Source organism: Bos taurus, chromosome 11 (genome assembly GCF_002263795.3).
Source record: "Bos taurus isolate L1 Dominette 01449 registration number 42190680 breed Hereford chromosome 11, ARS-UCD2.0, whole genome shotgun sequence".
NCBI classification, from domain to species: domain Eukaryota; kingdom Metazoa; phylum Chordata; class Mammalia; order Artiodactyla; family Bovidae; genus Bos; species Bos taurus.
In genome coordinates this window covers 93,120,724-93,141,384 of record NC_037338.1, presented here as the reverse complement: position 1 = coordinate 93,141,384, position 20,661 = coordinate 93,120,724, and the positions used below count along the sequence as shown (strand labels likewise).

The following is a 20,661-nucleotide window of genomic DNA, read 5'->3' as shown; positions in this document are numbered from 1 at the left end:
CGGCGCGGGCGTAGTGCGTCATGGGCGGCCTGGCAGCTTGCGGCGTTGAGGTGTATACGCTTTGAGAGGGCCGTCGGGCCGCTGAGTCGGGACCTGCTTCGGGGGCATGAACAGAGGGGACGACGCCGAGATCGCGAGGTGAGTTTGGCCGGGGCAAGCCCCTGGCACGTAAGCGCCAGCCACGCGAGGGGTTCCTTAGAGGAGGCTGCCGTAACGAGACTGCTTCTCAGGCCCCGCCCCGGATTGTCCCGCCGCTGGCCCGGAAATAACAAGCCGAGTAATGACCCATCGCATCTGGGAATTTCGGGCGAGGAATCGGGAAGCCGGGATTCCAGGCTTGACCCCACCGTTACCGTTAGCTTTTTAGGAACAAGCGCCTTTGCTTCTCTGCTCTTCAGTTTCCCCAGATGACTGTTTGTGGCTTCCAGGATAGTTGTAGGTCAGCGTGGTGCGGAGCGGGGGCGGGGGACGAGGGGAGGTAGGTGAAAAAGCGTTTTGTGAACTCTTAATATAAGAGGCTGTCGCCATTGCAAACCCAAAGGATTTTGATTGTCGTATGCCATCCTGATCGCTTACCATACTTTACCGTTCGTAAGAAGTCCTGTGCTGAGCTATCATGTATGTTGTCGTATTTAAACCTCATAACAACTCTTAAGATAGGGATAATTATGCCCCTTGTAGGAAGAAAGAAGAATCTGAGGCTCCGAATGGAGAAGTGGCTTGCTTCATTCATTCATTCGGTAACTACTGAGCACCAGCCAGGAGACAGGCAGTGTGCTGAGTGCCTGAGATGGAATCCTCAAAATAGGCAAGGCCCTGCCCTCTAGTAGCTTACATTCTAGTGAGGGAAGGGAAAGATGAAACAGTATATGACACATTTAACTGGTATTATATGGAAAGAAAAATGTAGCTATCATAGAGACGAACAAGATGCTCTGCTGTATGAGGAAAAACTTTTCTAAGGGGGGGGACATTTAAGGGGTGATCATGACTTAGTAAAGTCACAGAATAACTGGGTGCAAAAGCCAGGATTTGAGTGCCTATCTTTTGGTCCTATATCCTGCACTCTTCCCACTAAAAATGGTTGCCTGGTGTGATATTAACCCCTGTTGGTATTGTTCCAGTTTTTAGACATGCGAAAATCAGAAGGTTCTATTATTCAAGTTTCATCTCAAGTATCATCTCCCACAGACATCTTCCCTTTCCGCTAATTCTAAAGTAGTCCATTCCTCCTTGTCAAATCCCCCTGCTTAACTGTGTTTGGAGCACTTAGCACAAATTACATCTTGATTACTTATTTAGCTTTTGTCTTGTCCTGCTCCTCTTCCAAATATAAGCATCTAGAGCGCAGGGACTGCTTGTTCACTGCTCTGTCCCCAGTACCAAGGCACTGCCTGGAAAATAGAGGCTATGTAAAAAAATTTTTTGAATGAATGATCTGTAAGAAAGTAAAAGAAAAGGAAAGCAGGGAGAAAACAGAATGTTTCTCCTCTCCAGTTTCCACACCTGGGATTCTATTTATGCCTGTTTTACCTTTCTCCCAGGAAGGAGCAAACTGTGGCTTGTTCATTTCTGTGTTTTCATAGCCAAGGGTTTAGCAGTTAGTAGTCGACAGACATAACAGAACAAATTGAACATGTGAGTGAGAGAGGAAGAAAAGCACCCTCATGTGTAGGTGTGTGTGTTAGTCATGTCCAGCTCTTTGTGACCCAATGGACTGTCATGTCCGACTCTTTTGAGACCCCATGGACTGTACCCCACCAGGCTCCTCTGTCGATGAAATTCTCCAAGCAAGAATACTGGATGGGTTGCCATTCCCTTCTCCAGGGGATCTTCCGATTCTGGGATCAAATACTTGATCTCCCATATTACAGGTGGATTCTTTACCATCGGAGCCACCAGGGAACCCCTGTGTGGGGTAGATAGACACCTTTAACAAACAATTACCTGAAGGTTACTGTAGGCTTACTGTGTGCTAGCCTGTATAAGCTGTGCTGATATAAATAAAAGGTAATGGCAATGTTTGATATGTCAGCAGTTGTTATTAAGATGCAGCACTGATCTCGGAGGCCCTCCTGGTTTTATATGACACATTCTCTGTTCCAGGGAGTTCTGAAGTCTGGCACAGCCTTCCATCTTCCCAGTCCTTTTATTTTTTTCTTTCTCTGCCATATTATACAATAAAGCTTGATTTTATGTCTGTGGTCTCATTTTTGGTCTTCTCAACAACTCTTAAGTTATGAGCAGGGTGAGGTGTGTTATGTAGAGATGAGGAGACTGAAGCTAAGAGAGAAGTGGCTTCCTATTGGAAAAACCAAAAGTTGAAACCCAGCTTTCTGAGCTCAAGGTTCTTGCTCTTTCCATTACTGTCTTCATCATAACCCTCACCCTCCTTTTGTGACTGTGCAGTGAGACATTTCAGGAACTAAACCTAGTAATAATTTAAGGTAAAATTAATTGAATGCTTCCCTAGGTGCCATGACTTGTTCTTAATGTTTTTGGTGTACCATCTCAGTGAATCCTCACAGCTCTTGATTATCCCAATTTTACAGATGAGGAAACTGAGGCACCAAGTGGTTAAGTAACTTGCCCAAGTTTGCAGAACTAGTAAATGGGGGGACTGGAACAACTAAGGAGAAAGTTAGTCTTTTCTTCCCGGTGTCTCCCAAAATATTAAACATTATAAGAGCTAATTGATTACTTACTGTTGTTCTTCCGTACCCATTCTCTTAAGTGTCATTAAGACTCTTTCTGGTGGTTTCCAAGTATTTTGGGTGACAGTTGTTGAACTGGTGTATCATGTCGCAACAGAGACTTTGGCCTCCTGCCCAGTCAGCCTCTGGCTTCAGAAGAAAAAAACTAGTTTCTGCACACAGAACCACACCCCTTTCATCTAAAATGGGAGCTTTTGCTCTCTGGCTGCTGGAGGAGCTGTCCCAAGGGAACTGGTGCTGGGGCCCTGGTTGTGGAATAACTGAGGGCTTTGAAGGGCTGCCCAGGACATGCCCTCCTTGAGTAAATGTTTGTTGAATTGAGTTTGAAGCCTCTTGTTCACAAAGTGTTGCTCCTTTCCTGTCTGAATGTTCACGTTTCCTTTAGTATTTCATAGGGATTGATGGAAGCAGAAACCAAAACTCTTCCCCTGGAGAATGCATCCATCCTTTCAGAGGGCTCCCTACAGGAAGGGCACCGGTTATGGATTGGCAACTTGGACCCCAAAATCACAGAGTAAGTCTAAGATACCTTAACTCATTACCTACAGAATTGGGATGCTCCTGGTGATGATATTCAGAAGAATTTTCAAGGGCTATTGCATATATTTTGACCCTGTTATTTTTTAATTATCTTTAAAGGGAATGTGATGCTGTTTTAGCCTGTTATCTTGTCATTTTTCTAACATTTGGACTCTTCTACTGCAAAGGCACAAACTTGAATACCCTGTGAACCATATATTCTTTTTCCAGCTTGCCTAAGATGTTCTCTTAGTTTCAACTATTTTGAATCTTTGTACCCACTGATGAGGAAATTATATCCTAGAACCAGCCATGGGCATACTTTTGTTACCTCAGATGAAGGAACAAGCAGAAGTATCAGTATTTTCACAAAAAGGCAGAGAGATACAACTTGACTCTAATTCGTGTTAAGCAGCCATGGAACCAAGGAAATTCATAAGGGATCTTAGAAATACCCCAGTTCCTTTGGTGTTCATTCATTCATTTATTGAATGATTTGAGTGCCCATTGTGTGCCAAGTGCCATGCTAGGCATTTTTCAAAGTTTTTAAATCTGAGGAGCCATCTCTTGTTAAAGTACAGAACCTATATGTAGAAGAAAAGCTCGAGAGCTACTCGGATTAAAGGGAGGACAAGGTGCTCCGGGTGCCTTTTGACAACAGTCACCCTTGCTTGGGTGGTCACTTACAGGGGTCCGTGGATGACTCTTGAAAAACCTCTGATCTGTTCCATCTCTTTTATCAGCAGATGAAACCGAGGTCCAAGAAATGGAAGTGCCTTGTCCATGGTGACAAAACTGATTGAATTGTCTCAACTCCCCACTCTTTCCATTGTAGATATTGTAATGGAAAGGAGTCTCTTAGCAGAGAGAATTGAGAGATTTTTCCTTAAGTAGGGACTGGTGATGGTTGATGGCAGGAGACCAAAGGGAAGTAGATTGAGCTGTACAGAGTCAGTGCTTAAAGCAAGCATGGGGTATATCCTCAGTGCTGGAAGTCACTTCCTTGGGGATGGTGTTAAAAGCATAGGGAGAAGAGACAAGGGAATCTGCTTGTTTGAGTCTGGGGGTCAGAGGAGGGGTATAAAAGGGTTGGGATTATGAGAGAGGAAAGAGATGTAAACTGACACATAAGGATCATGACAGTGTTCGGTTTCTTAAACCTGCTCAAGCTCAAATTGGCTCGGTGTAGGTGTTGTCGGGTCCCTCTAGGAAATATGGTATTTAAGATGTGTTGCCCCCTAATTATGGTACCTTGGTCACCAGGGCACTTCAATATAGACTGTGCATTTATTTTGACTCTCTTTATGGCTTGCGGCCTTGAGGATGAATGTATGACCTGCCCAAGCTCTCAGTTAATGAGGAAATTAAACAGAGAAGCCGTTTCCATCATCTAAAACCCAAGCTGTGAGAGGATGCTCCCAAGAGTGGTTTCCATTCCCACCTCTGCTTGTCTGAGTGGAAATCTGGAGCGTGGAAACAATGTCCATTGTTTTGGCTGCAATTCCCTGTAATGATACTCTTGTTCTAATTGTATCCTGCTGCTTGTCAGGAAGGTTCAAATGGGCAACTGCCACCTCAGTTTATGTCATAAGTAGGAGTATATGAGTGTTTTCTTTAGTTGGAGCATGAACAGGAACACTGTATCAAAAACTCCTCCCCTGATATCTCTGTTCTTTTTACATCCATTACTCAAGATATCAAGGACCAGACAACAAATCAGGGCCTTGCTGGCTCCTCCTGCGTATCACCAGAGATCCTACCTCTGTATCACCAGAGATCATTTCTACTGTCTTTCATCTATGGATTCCTTATCTTAAAACATTTTCTCAATTAAACAAACTGATCTATTAAAATGTCTTCTTAAAGATATAACTACCAGTCGTAATTTATCAAATGCTTAGTGTGGCTTCATTTGGTTTACTTTATACAGCAAAGAAACCTAACATTGTAGTAAGGTAGGTCTTATCTTGTAGAAATACGTGATCTTCTTCCAAATTTCTGAAGTACATAAACTTCCAGATCCTGTTCCTTTCAAGGTGGATGATGATGGACCTAGCCTAATTATTAAAGTACAGTCATTCCCAAACATTGAAAAATGTTGAAACTTGTGTGAGCATGTGGTACCCAGCTTATAGTTCAGTCTCAGAAAGTATTATTTGAATTCAAATCTCTAAAAGTTCTGATGTCATGCTACACAATTTTTCAGAGCAGCCTCCAGTTTTTGTAATTAACTGGACACCACCACAGATCTCTCCTAGTTCGTGCTGTTTCCCTCTTGACAGACCCTTCTTATCTCTCTCTCCTACACAAGTCCCTACTCTGTCCCATCCCTCTTCCTGTTATCGTATATACTGACTTGAATGTCCCTCCTACACAAATGTTCTCTCACTTCTTTTTAGAAGACAAGTGGTGGTATATATTTGCTGTCATGAGTGATTGGCAGTTAAAGCAAAAAACCTTTTCTACTCAAGTTTTTCAAAGTTTACTTCGTAATAATTCTGTTCATCCTACATGTGTGTGCCTGGTATTAATCCGAGTCCTGTTCAAGTTACAGTAGGATGTCCATCAGCCTGTTCTCAGTAGGAGGTGCATTGCTGACTGATAGGAGGTGCATTGCTGACTGACTGTGAGCACTCTGATATTCTGTTTACACTGTAGCCTCAGTACCGACTGCTTTAGGCCCATGTTCCATGCCAGCAGTGTCTGTGTAACGATCTGGACTTAAGGGAATGATGACATACTCTTAGTTTTGGAGATAGCAGGTTGCATGCTTCTGTTCATTCCACTCCATTCCGATTCCTCTCAACTACACTATGTCTGATAGTTCTTAACCTGTAAAGTGAGACTGTTCAACTGAATGTCTTCCAGCTCTAATATTTCATTAGTTTCTCTTATTTAAGCTTGTAGAAATCTTGTGATGCAAGTGGAACAGATAAATGTTTCCCTGTTTTGTAAGTAAAGAAAGGTAAAGAGTTGACTCAGTTCAGGAAAGCAGTTAATGATAGAACTAATTTCCCACCACCTAATTTAGTTATCTTTGCACAGTTTAACAGTCCACATAACTGGACAGTCGTGACCAAAAGCATCCTATTCTAAGTTTTTCAGTGTAAGGACTTATTTTAAATGTTATGGGGCACAGTCTAACCATAAGAGTAAAAATAACAACTTTAAACATCATTACTAGTGCCTTCAGTAGAGAAGCTGAACAAGTTACTGTCTTTAGACGTTATCTATTTTCCATACCATGGTTTCTTCTGAAAGGGTTAATTACTGCTTTCTTTTTCAAATACCAAATGTACTGTATAGAACGCCAAAGTAATAGCCACTGCATAAGAAGTATGAAAGAACAAAGTCAGCTGAAATTGTATAAGAAAGAACATTCCTGATGGAGGGTAAATCATAAATAAAAGAATACCAGTATTGGGTGAGTAGAAGGCAGTGGCACCCCGCTCCAGTACTCTTGCCTGGAAAATCCCACGGACGGAAGAGCCTGGTGGGCTGCATTCCATGGGGTCGCTAAGAGTCGGACACGACTGAGCAACTTCACTTTCACTTCTCACTTTCATGCATTGGAGAAGGAAATGGCAACCCACTCCAGTGTTCTTGCCTTGAGAATCCCAGGGACCGGGGAGCCTGGTGGGCTGCCGTCTATGGGGTCGCACAGAGTCGGACACGACTGAATCGACTTAGCAGTAGCAGCAGAACATCAGGAAGACCTTTTTGACTAAAGTCTTTTGTTAGTCACTCAAGTCATATCCAACTCTTTGCAACCCCATGGACTATAGCCCGCCAGGCTCCTCTGACCATGGAATTCTCCAGGAAAAAATACTGGAGTGGGTAGCCAACCATTCCCTTCTCCAGGGGATCTTCCCAACCCAGGGATTGAACCCGGGTCTCCTGCATTGCAGGCATTTTCTTTACCATCTGAGCCACTAGTGAAAGGGGAATTTGAATACTAAATGATAATGAAAATAGTAGTTGGAGAGAGAGAATGCCATCATATTGAGACAGGATCTGTAAAATTTATTCAGACAAGTTTGAATTTCATGCATCAATGGAAGAGACTCATGTGGGTGTTTGGCAGGAGACTGACATAGTGAAAGTGATGTTTTAGTAGGAAAATCAGACACCAGTGGTAGGATGAACAGGAGGGGCAAAGACAAAGATGCTGATTAGCTACAGACCTTCCATTAATATTACCCAGATAGAGACTGTGATCTTGGAGACCAGTGGGTGGAGTCTGAGAGATGAGGGAAATGACTGAAGAGGAGCTAAGAAGAGCTGAAGACGATCACATTGTTTCTTGCCTGAGAAATGGAAAAGAATCATGTCCACATTGGCCAGTGGAATAGCTGGAGAGGGTCATAGTTTGTGGGGAGGAAGAGGACAGCCTGGGGTATATTAAGTAAACTTAAAAGCAGAGGAGAGGCACCTGGATGGAAATGTCCTTCTGATGTAGACTTTCAGAGCTAAATTCGAGGGATCATAAGTTCACGAGCATGTAAGAACCATACTTCCCCCTGAACACACCCCTGATTCTGTCAGCTCTTTCCTTATATTTCCATGCTGCTTCTTATGCTGACCCATGCTGCTGCTTGTGGTTTGATTTGCATGAAACAGCCTTTACTATTTGCTTATTCAAGTTGGAAACAAAATAAGACCATTTAATAACATATAGGGCATAGACTATAGAAACCCACCACCTGATAATTTCTATAAGTTCATAGTTTTCTCTAAAACAAATTGGGCATTAAAATCAATCTTCAGTGTCATTTTGTTGACTTCCCAGTACCTACAGCATCGAGTTAAATTCCCTCACTTAGCACAGGTCTTTGACGACCGGCCCCCTGCCCGCCTGTCAGCCTCCGTTCTTACTACGTAAGAGTCTTTTTCGCCGTTGTGTCTCCGCACAGGGCATTCACTAACCACCACCTTCTCTGTGCAGTAGGTCCCCTTCATCTGTGTGCTCACATACATACTTCTGTGTGCAAGCTCATGCTGTTCTAAAATTGTCTGACTACATCTCTCTCTCATCGAACCAGAATGTCAGGTCTTTGAAGACAGAGACCTAGCTGTGTTCATCTGGATAGTTGGTCCAAGTGCCTAGTACAGTTCTTGACACATTAGAGGTGTCTATCTTAATCCAGTTCATACAGATTAATTTCCTCCGTGCCATCACGCAGGAAGGCCATTTTAAAAACCCATTTCAGACCACACTAATCATGGTGCAGAAGTATCTGTGGGACTGGTGTACCAGTTCTTCAGCTCCTAGGGCTGCAGGGCCCACATTTCATTAAGTGAGGCAGGGCTCTGATGAGCAACGGGCCCTCCTGTGTTCCGATAGCAGATAAAAGTGCTTGCAGATGTGAAAGCAAGAGTCTTCAGGCTTTTTTCACTATCAGAGCTTGCAGCCCCCATCTCCAGGAAGCAAAATAGTAAACACTTCATTCCTTTTGTTTCGGTGTTCCGATAATTTCAAGAAATTATCAAACAAGAAAAGAAATCCCGGAGAAGTTGAAAGACATGGACCTAAGCAGATGTTCCTGGAATCTTAAGGTCGCTCTTCTCGGGCAGAACGCATTTGTTAGCTTTTCAAAGAATAATCTGTCGGAGGTTTTTTTTTTTTTTCCCTGAGTAAATTAAAATTCATTTCCTAGGAAATGCCGATTGCCTTACCTTCCTGCTATTAAGCAGAATGGAGCTAATGAAAAGATGACTAGCCCACAGTGGCCTTAGGTGGTTTAAAAAAAAAACAGGTTTGACCCACCATTCATGGCAACTGGTGCTGTGTTAAGGTTTGAATGGGTGTAGTAAGTGGAAGATGCAGCTGTGAATGAAAGACCCTGAGAGATTCTTCCAGCCCATCTGTCTGTGCATTTGAGAGACTCACCCTTGCCGTAAGCATGTTCAGAAACTCAAGTAAAACCAGAAATTTGCACTTTAGGTGTCTCCCTTTCCCCTAAAGAGTCACCTCATATATTCTCACTGGCAGTTGAGGTATCGAGATGGGAATTAAGAATTTGGAAACTAGAGGGTTAGAGTTCTTTTCTCTTTCAAAACAGGTCTAAAGACCAGATTAATATCCACAGTATGCCTTGGGATCCTTGCATCCTGTCCCAAAATAAGACCTGTATTATGTCTTCCCTGCTCCACTGTGTCAGGCACCTGATCCAGGATAATGGGCTTGCTTATTGGTGTGCATTAGTCTCAAATTTAGTGTAGCTTATGATCCATTTCATATCTTTCTGCCTCCCAAAGGAGATTCTTACTCAAGAATAAAATCTTGATGAGTTTCTCCTAGAAAACAATGTGAATATAAATGCGGCTGTAACAACAGCCTTACTGACTCCCTGTGGGGTAGAATTCCCAGTAATAACAGATTTAGCATGTGGGCTGATACCTTTTTAGTATCACAGGGACAGCATTGTTTAGAGAAAGCCTTGACTCCATTTGAATAGCGCGGAGGATGCCAGGAGGAAGGCCAAAGGAAAAGGAAACGGGAGAGCGGTTGGTTTGTCTCACCCTCACATCAGATGACAGGAAGTCGGGATTGAGATTGGCCACAGCAACCTGTTAAGGCCACATCTGTTTGAATAACTTAAAAGCTCTATAGAAACCAAATAAATTTTAGGGAAAGGAATCCAAGAAGAGGGTGAGGGGCAGAGTGGCAGTTGAGAGCTTGGGGTGTACCTCCTGCCAGCAGTAAACGTCTTCCTTGGCCATATATATTCTCTATTCAACCACACATGAATTGTGTTAAAGCAGCAGAGGTTGGGGAGTTACCCACAGTGGGATGATCTATAGGACCGGCCAGATTCCAGGCCTTCCCTGGTAGCTCAGCTGGTAAAGAATCCGCCTGCAATGCACCCAGTTCAATTCCTGGGTCAGGAAGATTCCGTAGAAAAGGGATAGGCTACCCACTCTAGTATTCTTGGGCTTTCCTGGTGGCTTAGACAGTAAAGAATCTGCCTGCAGTGTGGGAGACCTGTGTTGGATCCCTGGGTTGGGAAGATCCCCTGGAGGAGGGCTTGGCAACCCACTCCAGTGTTCTGGCCTGGAGAATCCCCGTGGACAGAGAAACATGGTGGGCTATAGTCCATGGGGTCGCAAAGAATAGGACACAACTGAGCGACTAAGCACAGGTTCCCCTGCTCATGTGAGACCGCCCTCCATCATGTTGCAGTTCCACATGGTCCTGTGGTTCAGTTGCATCAGGGCTGGAAACTCTTGGCCTCCATCATGTTGTGGTTCTACATGGTCCTTTCATTGAGTCGCATCAGGGGTAGAGACTCTCAAGCACTTACGGAAGTGCCACTCGCTGTGGTTTGGCTTTTGGCAGAGTTTGTCTCAAGTGCAAGTGGGAACTCATGATTTACTGTGAGATCCAATGGGGAAGTCTTCCGGATTGTTTTCTTGTTTGTGTGAATGAGTGTTACTTTGTTTATTTTTGAGGTAGGGTTGGCTTTGGCTTTGGGAGTGTGGGTGTGTGTTTCTGATGGAGTTACAGTTATTCACAAATACTGTGTCATTGCCAAGAAATTAAAAATAAATAAATCGACACTATTTTTGAACTTTTCTCCTAAAAAAAAAAAAAAAAACAAATGGTGCTTGTGGGCCAGACAGCTGTTTGTTAGGTGTGGTTTTTTTGTTTGTTTGTTTGGTTGGTATTTTTGTGCTGGACAGACACAGAGCCATGACAATTCTAGTTCCCATTCCAAATAGAGGCAAACAACTCTGCTTGCCAGATAAACTAATGGTGCAGTTTGGAGGAGAGCCGGCAAGGGGGGCGGGGGTGGCGGTGGGGGGTGAGGTTTTTGTCCCTGGGGTAAATTATCTCCTGCTTTTATCTTGCACTCAGGCTGAGTGGCAACCAGACTCCCAGAGCGTCTCAGGGGCTGTTCTTTCTCCACAGATACCATCTCCTCAGGCTGCTGCAGAAGTTTGGCACGGTGAAGCAGTTCGACTTCCTCTTCCACAAGTCAGGTGCTCTGGAGGGACAGCCTCGAGGGTACTGTTTCGTCAACTTTGAAACTAAGCAGGTAGCTGAACTTCTCCCCCTTGCCCAGTGCTTAGCCTCTTGTAGTTAATCTTTGCAGCCCTCCTGACTGCTCGAATAGCAGTTCCTTGTGGGCAGGAGCCATGTCTGACTCGCCCCCATATGCTGGGCTCTGAGTCCTAAAGGAGACCCTCAGTCAGCAGCCGAGTTAGCGGCCAGCTTTCAAAGTCTGCCCTTGACCGGCTGGCAGGCTGAGGCGGCTGACCTACTTTCCTGGCCAGATGCTCTGGGGTACCCACACTAAGCACATGGATGTCCTCCTCCCTGTTCTCTTTTGTTTGGTACTTTCGTGGCTGGCCAACAAAGCTGCCTTTTCTTTCAGAGTTTGGCCCCATGGTGCAGAAACCCTCCCTGTCTGTGGTGAGCCACCCACAAACTCTCTTTTATTTTGATTTCTTAAAAATGTATCCTCCTCCTCAACATCTCCGAATAAATGTGGACAAGTTTGAATATATACAGAAAAAGAGAGCGCCAGCTTCAACCGTGGTGTGTCCACGATCTACTGTTAAAATGTAGTCCTGAGAGTGGACATGCATTGATAAAGGACTTGAATTTGAATGTTACTTAATATAGAGACACTGTTTATAGTTCTGTGACTATTAGTGATATGTGAGAATGTTGCCTAGTTTCTGTTTTACTAATGATAATTGTATTTGGATATTTTTCCTATAAAAGTAATACTTGTTTCTTATAGATAAAATATAGATAAGTAATTTCATATATTAGTCTAAAACCCAGAAATAATCAGTTTTCAGTATTTAGTTATATATCTTTCTAGTCTCTTCTTTCTTCACATTCACACACACATATACATAAAATGACAAAAACACATGTGCACAATTTAAAAGAACACATGTACAGCTTTTAACACACAAATAGGATCATGTATCCTATTTACCACTGAAAGTAAATTAAAATTTTTCCTGTCATCCAGTACGCATCAAGATAACATTCTGTATCATATTGTGGTTTCACTGGTGTAGCTATAGATAGATGTAAAAATTCACTGATCTATAATACATTTTATTATTTAGGCCTCAGTTTAAAAACTAACCAGTATCATCTTTGATGACTGCATAATATTTTATTCTGTGAATATGTGATAAGTTACATATCTAACCTCCAAATGCGTAAGCAATGTGGTGAACATCTCTAGCTCTATGTGAATATTTACTGTATTCATGGAAATGGAGTGGTTGTCAACAAAGGCCATGAATTTTTTCCTTAATATGACTGCCAAATTGCCTTCAAGAAATAATGTGTCAGTATGTTCTGAGACTATCTGAGAATATCATTTGTCCCTACCAGTGCTAGGGATTTCTTAAAACTTTCCTCTAATTTTTGCAAATGTGATAGGCAATAAATGATACATTATTGTTGTAATTATTCAAGGTTTATTTTTTTTTGAGGGAACTGAAAGTGTGCTCTATATAGTTTGTATTCTAAAATACTTAATTCTTCCCTAATGATAGAGTGTGTTGAGGATTTTTACATGATCACTAAAATCATTGGTCATGTTGAAGATAGATATTGGTTTAAAAACACTAAATTGGAAGTTACAAAGATTATTTCTGGCTCTTTTATTTATTAACTTTGGGCAAGTCTAACTTATTTTGACCTCAGTTTTCATCTAAAAATGGAAATTAAAAGTACACACCCTCCTTACCTTTTAGGAAGTTAAGAGAGTAGGTGAGGGTTCATATGAAAGCATATTTGGCATTTAATAATACTGTTGGATACATGAATTTTGGAACAAGTTAGAAAGATAGGAAATTATTTTTAAAACTATTTATCACCTGCTGGCGTCTTATGACTATTGATGCTACAGAATTAATAGTGTCATGTAAATTCTAATTCACTAAGTGAAACTTAAAAGAAGAATAAAATATCTCCTCTGTCCCTCTAACTCTGTGTGCCATAGTGAGGCACAGATGCCAGTGAGTACCCACAATGGGTACTCAGATATCTGTTGGATATCATACTGGTAAGACCCAGAGGAATAAGAGAATCACCAGTTAAACCAGACTAGAATGTTTTATGCTGAGGCCTCGGACTCTCCTTGTTCCTCTTCCTGTTCCTTAACAGGCTCTTCACTCCCAGTAAATGTGGGTAACACTTGGCCGAATGCCTCCTGGATACAAATGGAGCGGAGGAGGCTTGGCAGGATGGAAAAGTACAGCCAGGCTTCCTGGGAATGTCCTCGAGTGCCTATTATCCAGCCTCAGGAATTCCTTTCAACCTCGTTGCTCCCGTATCTGATGGGGAAAGGGTCAGGGAACTTCTGGCTCTGAAAGCCAGGTGCAGAGATTGGCTCACACAGATACCTTGCTCATAGCCTCTTTGACTCACTCCTGCTTTTTCCGGCCTGGTTTCCTTCACTCCCATATCCTTTGAAGCCCTGTAGCTTCACTGTAGCTCACTTTGGATTCAGGGTGTATCAGCCCTGGTCCAGGATATAGTGTCAGAGTCCCCAGGAGGAGTACACTTTCTTGACGTAGTAGATGTTACTCTTAACTTACAGAACTGTGTAGAAAGATATCACCCAGTAGGGACAACACTGTTAGCTGACGCTGGTTGAGTGCACACCATGTGCTCCATTCTTTACATGTGCTCTTCGACTCCTCTGACCACTTCGGAACAAGCAGTATCCATATTTTGCAGGCGAAAAAGCTAGTATCCAGAGAGATGAAATGACCTGTTAAATATTATACTGCCAATAAGTGGCAGGCAAGATTTAAATTTTTGTTTGACTGGGTTTACAAAATCTCATGCCCAGGCAGGATTTAAATTTTTGTGTGAGTTTACAAAGTCTCAGACCCTTTTTATTATTCTGCCTTTTTTTTTCCCCTTGTAAATCCTTTGCCACTTGTTTACCAAAACAATAAGAAATTCAGCCATCAAAGCTAGTGAGACATTTGAGTCTTCTACTGACATTAATCCCTTTCCTGAACAGGAAGCAGAACAAGCCATCCAGTGTCTGAACGGCAAGCTGGCCCTGTCTAAGAAGCTGGTGGTGCGCTGGGCACACGCTCAAGTGAAGGTGAGTCTAACGGGCTAGAAAGACTGCATCAGCTTGTCCTAAATGAGGCTTTGAAAAGACAGTTGTCCACTCGCCCATTTGCATCCCAGCCTCTGCACATCTGGAACAACCACACGCTGGTCTCCTCCTTGTATTCACCATGTGTGTTTCCAGATTTTTCTTTTGAGAAACATCTCAGGAGGGATTAAGTTCCTTCGCCGTTTCCCTCCACATACCCACAGATTCTGTTTTTGATTGATTTTTCCATGTGACTGATTTGTCTACTCAGACCTCTATCATTTATTTATTTATTTTTGGTAGGAGTTCTTTAGAGGAAAAAATGTATTTATTTTTTAAATTAGTTGCTTTAGGCATTATTAGACTCTTCCCAGCCTCTCAGTTCTGTGGCAAGTTTGAATTGTTTATGCTAAATACTTGAGAAATGGGTAGTTTGTAAGAGTGCTTAAAGCACTGGCATTTCCTTACTCGAGAGATTTTGAGAGTTATTTGTGGGATTTGCAATGCCTGTATTGACTCCAAGGCCCAAGCAGTGGTAAACTGCCGTGTTCATCTCCTAGTTATTCTCTTGGGAAAATGTGCTGGAAAAGCTACAACCATTGAAAAAGAAAAAAGAAGGAAAGAATGGTATTCTGTTTCAGCCAGCACAGGTGAAGTATGCGTTTACACTGGAGCAATCCACAGAGTTGCTTCTCTACTTCCTGCACTGTGGTCTTAACAGACCTGCCTGCAGAGGTTTGTTACAGCCAGATTCGGAGCCTCAGTCTTTATAAACGACCGTAATGCTTGATCAGAGACTCCACCCAGCAAGCTCCCCAGAAAAGAGTCACCAAAATAAAGACATTCGAGTTCAGTGTCGAAGCTCAAAAACAGATTGCAGACAATTCGGATCTTTTTGAGTATTTCAGGATTTCAGGTAATCACAGAGCCTTCTCAATTTCCAGGATCCATCACCTTAAAAATAGAAACAACAAGGAAAATTTCTAAATGCTTTTTTATTCAAAAGAAAATCAAGTCTCATTTGCCAGACTGGCTATCATCTTCTCATCCCGCATGTCTTTCTGACCAGAGACTCCTGATTGCTCTTTAAAAGAAGTATATAATTATCTGACATCAAATAAACTGTACTTTCCTGGAGAATGTTTTCTGTATCAGTGGCTGAAAGCCATTACTAGTTCTCTTCTCCACATAAACCTGTGAAGAGTTGAATGTTATGGTTGTTACTTTGCAGCAATCAAGCAAAACTTTAAAATGCTTGGAATAAAGCGAAATAACTATTGGAAGAAGTGACATGTGACAGAATCAGAACGTGAGAGGGCATTCCTGCTGTGTAGCTGTACCGTCTCTGAATTTAGAGGTTGAAATTCTTTCTCCACCAAATGAGGAGGATTATTGGGTAGATGGGAAGCCTCATCTAAATTTCTTTTTCTATGTTTATGACCTTTATGCTAAAGCTGGACTTCTGTATTAATTCTGAACACAAAGCAGACCTAAGATTGTCTAGAAACAATCTAACAATGGGCTTCCCTGGTGGCTTAGTGGTAAAGAATCTACCTGCCAACGCGGAAGACTTGGATTTGATTGTCTGGGTCGGGAAGATCCCCTGGAGGCGGAAATGGCAACTCTCTCCAGTATTTTTGCCTGGTGACAACCCATGGACAGAGGAGCATGGTAGGCTACAGTCTCCACGTGGTCACAAAGAGTCAGACATGACTGAGAGACTGAACACACATGCTGTCTAAGGATACACTGATAAGATTAGGATTTCTGAACACATGTATTACAGTAAAGGGCTGGTTTCTGCCTGAGTGGGGTAATTTGCCTTTTTTCTTACTTTCAGAGATACGATCATAACAAGAATGATAAGATCCTTCCAATTAGTCTTGAGCCGTCCTCAAGCACTGAGCCTGCGCAGTCTAACCTAAGGTAAGAAGGTGTCCTGTAGGAAGACACAAGTATTGCAAGAGCTGGAGCCATTTCTTCATTGTGGCACTAGAAACCCTACAGACCCTTTAGAGTGGAGCCTACTAACTTTTGCCACGCTGAGAGATGTGTGCAGTTAGTCTCCAGAATGTCACCTCCCTCCATACCCACAAGAGTGTGTACCAGCTGTTTACACAGTTCATACATACAAAAGAGGCTGGGTATACCTACCACATACCAGCTATTATACTTGGCACTGGGAACACAGAGGTAAATCAGATACAGTCCTTGCTATAAAACAAGCATTTTAATAAGGCCTTGATTATCTTCAACGTTTGTCATTATACACTAATTCCTCCCCAACTATGAGTTCCTTTATACAGAATTTGGGTTTGCAGCACTTTAATTTTATCTACCATTTCAGCAAATGTAACAGTTTTGGTTCCAGTACCTACAAATTGTCAGTTACTTCCTTGGAGTTAATTCAAAACAGAAGGAGCTGAGGGTTGAATAAAGAAAGGGGAAGTTAAGGGTGAGCAGAAGTAGAGGGGCTGACTTTGCACGATAGCCTAGGGAGAAATGTTAACAAGAACAAAAGCTGAGATTTTTGGAGCTTACTATGAAGCAGGCTCTGTGCTAAACACTTTACATGTTGTATGTCACTGAAGTATAAAAATTCTGGTGAAAGTACTTTGTATTCATTTTATAAACGAAGAAACTGAAGTTTAGGGAGGTATCTTGGCCAATATCACACAGGTTGAAAATAGCAGAGTACAGATTCAAAGCCAGGTTTACTGAACTTGAGAATTCAGTCTTTCAGTTACTGCTTGCAAGAAGCTCCAGGCTGTCAGTACAGGACTGCAATTCTAACACCTGCTCCGAGAAAGGGAAAGATGTGTGAAAGAGCACCAGCCTCTCATATGCATCCGAAATCAACACGTCATAGAGTCAGGAAAGTGATACCTGTTTGGACAGAGGGTTAGGGTAAAAAAAAAAAAAACTTTTCTGTATATTATCTGCACCAAACAGAAGAGATTTACAAGCATCTCATTAAACTGCAAGGAGGGGTGATCCTGAAATGTTTCCAGGAGTAATAAAATTGATAGTTAATTTTATAGTTACCAATTTGTCTAATATCATTGATGTTTTCTTACTTTTGTGCTGCTTTATTTTGTACTCCCCCAATTTTTTTTAACTAATAACTTCACTAAGTTCACTAGGAGCTTATTTCCGCTGTCCTATTTTCCCCGTAAGATTAAACCTCGTCAGTCACTGGTTTCGTGGAGGTTTTTGTAAATCTAACTCCTCTTGGGAACAGACGACTGCACTGATGCTTGGTGATCATGGTACTGTGAATGCCTTTCGTTTCCTTCACTCTTTGTTCTTTTTACTAAATAATCTAGCCTGGTGTTTTCCATTTATCTTTTAATCCAGAGAACCTCAGCTTACGTGTTTTGATTAACATCTATACCTAATTAGAGAAGGTTGTTTTCCCTGGGACCCATACAGAACGGATGGCTGGCTGTTAAATTTTCCATTAATGGAAAAGGTGTGGAATGCATCTCAGTGAGACTTCAGAGTTCTTTTTTATGGCAACTAAGTTTTTTAATTTTACATTGCCCATGTAAAATCTTGAGTATATGCAGATATATGCTTTTTGAGGATTTCTTAAAGGCTATGTATACATTCCCTCCCAAGTTTCTATCCCTGACTGTAGACTATTGACAGAGTCAAAGTGGAAACTAAAGGAAGCCATAAGCCAAAAAATACTCTAGTTGAGTGTGTTGCATTCTGACCTAGGGATAGTGGTGTCCTTCATCAGAAGGAAATGCCTCACAGCTTCCACAGTGTCTCCTCATCCCTTCTCTCTAATACATGGCTACTCAGCTCCCAGCCTAATGAAGAGGAAAAAGCAAGGCCTGTGATGATGAACTGGGCTTGAATCCTGGCTCCACGATTTGTTAGCTATGTGAACTTTGGTTGAATCACTACCCTTCTGCATTTGTTTATCTATAAAATATGGTCCGTGTAGTCAAAGTTATGGTTTTTCTAGTAGTCATATGTGAGAGTTGGACCATAAAGAAGGCTGAGTGCCAAAGAGTTGACATTTTTGAGCTGTGATGCTGGAGAAGTTTCTTGAGAGTCCCTTGGACTGCACAGAGATCAAACCAGTCAATCCTAAAGGAAATCAGCCCTGAATATTCATTGCAAGGACTGATGCTGAAGCTGAAACTCCAATACTTTGGCCACCTGATGCGAAGAACTGACTCATTGGAAAAGACCCTGATGCTGGGGAAAATTTGAGGGCAAGAGGAGAAGGGGGCAATAGAAGATGAGATGGTTGGATGGCATCACTGACTCAGTGGACATGAGTTTGATCAAACTCAGGGAGATAGCGATGGATAGAGAAGTCTGGTGTACTGAAGTTCATGGGGTCGCAAAGAGTTGGACACGACTTGGGCACTGAACAGCAACAACAAAAATGTGGTTGATAACCCTCGAAATATTGTTGCAAGGATTAGAAACAGTATAAGTAAAATGCTGGGCACACTTCCTGGCTCATTGTAAGTGCTCTGTAAATGATAGCCTAAACACACATTTGTCAGTAAAAAGGGACTTCGTACGATTTCAGGGATGTTTTTTCCATTATTATTCAATGATTCAGAAGGTGGTACTGTATAAGAAAGAGTTCATAGTATGGCTCTGGAGTCCAGCTCTATTCAAATCTCAGCTCTGCCACTTACTAGCTATGGGCACTAACCTTTCTATGCCTTTTTTTCTTTGCAAATGAAGAATGTAACCTACATGAATTATTTCTTCCATTTTTATTGTGGTAAATAATATACATTTACACATAATACAGCATTTACCATCTTAACCATTTTTAAGTGTACAGTTCAGTGGTATTAAGTACATTCATAATGTACAACAATCACCACCATCCAGCTCCATAATTCTTTCTCTCTCGTAAAACTGAAGCTCTGTACACATTAAACAATCACTCCCCATTCCCACCTCCCCCAAGTCCCTGGCAACCATCATTCCACTTTCTGTCTCTGATTTTGACTGCTCTCTCAAGTATTTCATTTAAGTAGAATCATACAGTATTTGTCTTTTTTGTGACTGGTTTGTTTCACTTAGCATAGCGTCCTCCAGGTTCTTCCATATTGGAGCTTATGTGTCTACCACATTTTGCTTATCTATTCTTACTTCAGTAGACACTTGGGTTGCTTCCGCAGTTTATCTGTTGTGAATAATGCTACCATGAGCATGGGAGTATACATCTCTCTCTCAGACTCTGCTTTCAATCCCTGTACAAATTATCTTTGAGGGCCTACTGTCTGCAGGTACTAAGATGCTGAACAGTGTTGGTGTCTGAGGTTTAAGTGTAATAATATACAAAGTATTCCTAACAGTGTCTTACAGAAAAAGCTTAATAGATGTTTCACCCTTGATCTCTTTCCTAAAATAAGAACAGTTATTTTTGTGGGGGGTTTTTTTCTCCCAAATAAAACTATTCCTTTTGTTGTTCTTATTTATTTATTTATTGGCTGCACCCAACGGCTTGTGGGAAGTCCTGTTTTCTATGAAATGTTTGTGTTTGAGTGTCTTGTTGTTTCTCTGATATGCCTGAGAGCCACAAAGAAGATGAAATACATAGGTATTCTCTTGAATGTATGCAGGCCCACTCTGATGCTCTGCTGTCCTTTTTCCAGTGTCACTGCAAAGATCAAAGCCATCGAAGCAAAGCTGAAAATGATGGCAGAAAATCCTGATGCAGAATATCCAGCAGCGCCTGTTTATTCCTACTTCAAGCCACCAGATAAAAAAAGGACTACTCCTTATTCTCGAACAGCTTGGAAGTCTCGAAGATGATGGTTACGAATGACTGCTCTCCACACCTGAGACCCCCTGCCTTTGTACTTGTAGCTGTGAACAGTACTACCCGACAGAGCAGTCACATGTTAGCGTTTGGTAACATAACATTTTTGGATGTCCTTCTTATGGATGTTTCTTCCCTGAAGTATGTGTGGAATTGAGCATCATCCAGAATAAATAGGATTTTATCCAAAACTGTGACTTGAATGCTGGGATGCTCTAGTTGGCTCATTTGTTTGGATTTGTAACTCCAGAAACATTATATAGTGTGCCAGAAAGAAAGGCAAAGACAAAGAACGTTATCATTCAAATCAGGAAACTTAATTTATTAAGAGCTGTCTTTAAAAAAAAAAAAAATTTTTCTGTGCTCAGTTGTCTTTACAACATAAAGAAAAAGTAAAAAAACAAGGGAGGGAAGTAAGAAATTTTGAATCATGCTCGAAACTGCTGTTCCAGAATTTTCTATGGAAATCCCTCCAACTGGACTGAAAAGAAAAAGTTCTTGGCAAAAAGAGCTGGTTCTTTGAGCAAAT

The 20,661-nt window shown here is 41.9% G+C and overlaps 2 protein-coding genes across 2 annotated transcripts in view; one reads left to right on the top strand and one right to left on the bottom strand.

Moving 5' to 3' along the window:
• The window catches only part of MRRF (mitochondrial ribosome recycling factor), a 56,598-nt gene extending 54,991 nt beyond the window's left edge, over positions 1–1,607 (bottom strand). Inside the window, exon 1 of the mRNA XM_059891465.1 lies at positions 1,534–1,607. The gene's annotated coding sequence lies outside the window, so the exon portion shown is untranslated. The remainder of the gene's footprint in view (positions 1–1,533) is intronic.
• On the top strand, positions 42–20,469 carry RBM18 (RNA binding motif protein 18). The gene is given in 6 exon segments (NM_001034324.2): positions 42–138; positions 3,100–3,228; positions 11,146–11,272; positions 14,243–14,329; positions 16,167–16,252; positions 19,966–20,469. Coding segments are annotated over 5 exon segments (573 nt in total). The 5' UTR covers positions 42–138; positions 3,100–3,115; the 3' UTR covers positions 20,126–20,469.
• Positions 20,470–20,661: the final 192 nt, after the last annotated feature.